Consider the following 2,208-nt stretch of genomic DNA (forward strand, 5'->3'; position numbering starts at 1 on the left):
TGTGGACTTCCTTGTACCTTTTTTGGCTTTGCCCTGGTTATAAATCCAATTTACCAAAAAAAAAAATTAAATAAATAAACAACTCTAAAGGAATTCTTTAGATTCAAGGCAAGAAAAGTTTTCGTCTGTATGGCATAGAAGTTGCAAACTTCGTCGACAAAAAAAGGATTATCAAAACTTACCAATACGACTAAACTAAGTTGAAAGAAAATATTAACCAACCGTAACAAGTTGGAAAAAAGAAAGAAAGAGAAGACCTGTGTATTATATATTTGAAAAACTTACCCACTAAATATAGTTGAATTCTGAAATTGAGGAAAAGATCTATAAATATAGCAATAAATTAATTAAAAATTTTGAGAGAATTTTTGACATAAAAATGAATTAAATATGAGTTTGAAAAACACTAGAATCAGAATATAGGTGGAATATAGGGTTTAATCTAAAGTGTAAGCACTTTAATCTAAAGTTGGAAACTAAACAAATGTTTAATATATAAAAGTTTAAGATGAGGAAATCTGCCACTTAGTACTACAGTCTAGTGATATTTCTCTTCATTTGTAAGTGAGAGGTCTTGGTTTGATTCTCGTCAAAGACGAATTTGAACCATATTATTGCTAGTTAATTGTGAGACTTGGCCTACTCACCTGCTCTCTTAGTGTAGATAATATCGTTTGTTAAAAAAAACATATGAGCAAATCTAATTAAATGAAAGATCGAAGAAAGGAATCCTCACTTTGGCCATGCATCAAGTTAGTCACAAATATAATGTTGTGCAACCAATTAAAGCATACTTGAACTTGTTAAACAAAGAAAGCTAAGGTAGCCAAAAGAAAAAAGGAATAACTTAAACCAAAAGAAAGAAATTTCTCAGTTTCCAACCTCTTGATTCATATATGCCAATACCACCATGTGTATAATCCAACCAACCATTGGTTGCATTTTGCACATCACAAGATTCATATACAAATCTATCTGCTAGCTGATACAAATTATTAATTAACAAGAGAGACTAGTACTAGTTTGATTTAGATCAATCAATGGAGGGAAAGCCAAATTCTGCAACTATTAATCGTGTTTACGAAGACATTAAACCATCAGAAGAATGGGCAAGGGAGGAAGCTTGTGACACTCTCCTCGTCTATCTGCAAGGTTTGTTCCTTACTAATCCCCCCTTTCACCATATTAATGTGGCTATACGTTAACTTTGGAGGTGATCAAGGACATTGGATATTTAATGTTGCATTATAATCTCTATGTGTTTATTCAATCAATTCGTTTTTTCTTCAAAGACTTATGTGCTTGCTGTAGTCAGTCAGTCAGTCTTGATGTGGGAACTAGGACGACACGTTATGGACCAAGTTGGAAATGTTTACAACATTCGAGATTAACCTATGTGATGTATGGAAAAGTGTTGTTTTTGAGGTTGCTTTGATTGATTTATTGTGCAGGATTTAGAAAGGAGAATCTGAGGATTCAAGTGATGTTAGCTGATCAAAACTTAAGGGTGCTTGGTGAACGGCCACTTGGTCATGACAACAAATGGCAGCGTTTCCGCATAGAATTCCCAATTCCCTCCAACTGCAACACCAATACAATCTCTGCCAAATTTGAGAACGACATTCTCTATGTCAAGCTTCCAAAGCTGATTGATCTCGCAGCAGTTGAATCGAATGACAAACCACAAAAGCCACCCCCCACCACCACAGAATCACCTAAGCCTCAAAAGCCTGCACCCACCACAGAAGCACCTAAGCCTCAAAAGCCCATAAGCACTGGTGATCTGCCACATCCTCAAAAGAGGACTCATGCTAATCAAGAACAGAACAAGAAACGCAATGGTGGATCACACGCGAACAAAAGTACTGAAAAACTTGAGGAGATTCATGCGAAAAAGGCTGAGGAGGATTCAACAAATGAGGTATACAAAAGAGCAATATTCGGGGATGAGAGCAATGCTAGCGGTGTTGATAGGTGTTATAGAGCACACGGTTATAACTATAAGCAGGTGATTCAAGGCTTGGTCATGGCATTTGTATTTATTCTAGTACTTGGGTTATATGTCAAACATGCAATCACTTCCGTTAAAGAATTCAAACGCGAAGAACTATAAACCTGTAATCGCGTCTTATGTCTAGAATCCAACCTAACATACAATCGAATAACCTAAATTGCATGAAATGAATAAAATGGCAATTTGTTTACTTA

General features: G+C 35.5%; 1 protein-coding gene across 2 annotated transcripts; it reads left to right on the forward strand.

Moving 5' to 3' along the window:
• The first annotated feature begins 872 nt into the window (after positions 1-872).
• Positions 873-2,208, forward strand: LOC126617483 (inactive protein RESTRICTED TEV MOVEMENT 2-like). Of its 2 annotated transcripts, XM_050285576.1 has the most exons (3): positions 875-1,152; positions 1,452-1,715; positions 1,752-2,208. In XM_050285576.1, exons 1-3 carry the CDS (start codon positions 1,041-1,043, stop codon positions 2,111-2,113), a joined length of 738 nt encoding a protein of 245 aa, XP_050141533.1. In that variant the 5' UTR covers positions 875-1,040; the 3' UTR covers positions 2,114-2,208. The 2 variants fall into 2 exon arrangements, with proteins under 2 accessions (XP_050141532.1, XP_050141533.1); XM_050285575.1 differs by having other exon boundaries at positions 873-1,152; positions 1,452-2,208.

Source organism: Malus sylvestris, chromosome 3 (assembly GCF_916048215.2).
Source record: "Malus sylvestris chromosome 3, drMalSylv7.2, whole genome shotgun sequence".
Lineage (NCBI taxonomy): Eukaryota > Viridiplantae > Streptophyta > Magnoliopsida > Rosales > Rosaceae > Malus > Malus sylvestris.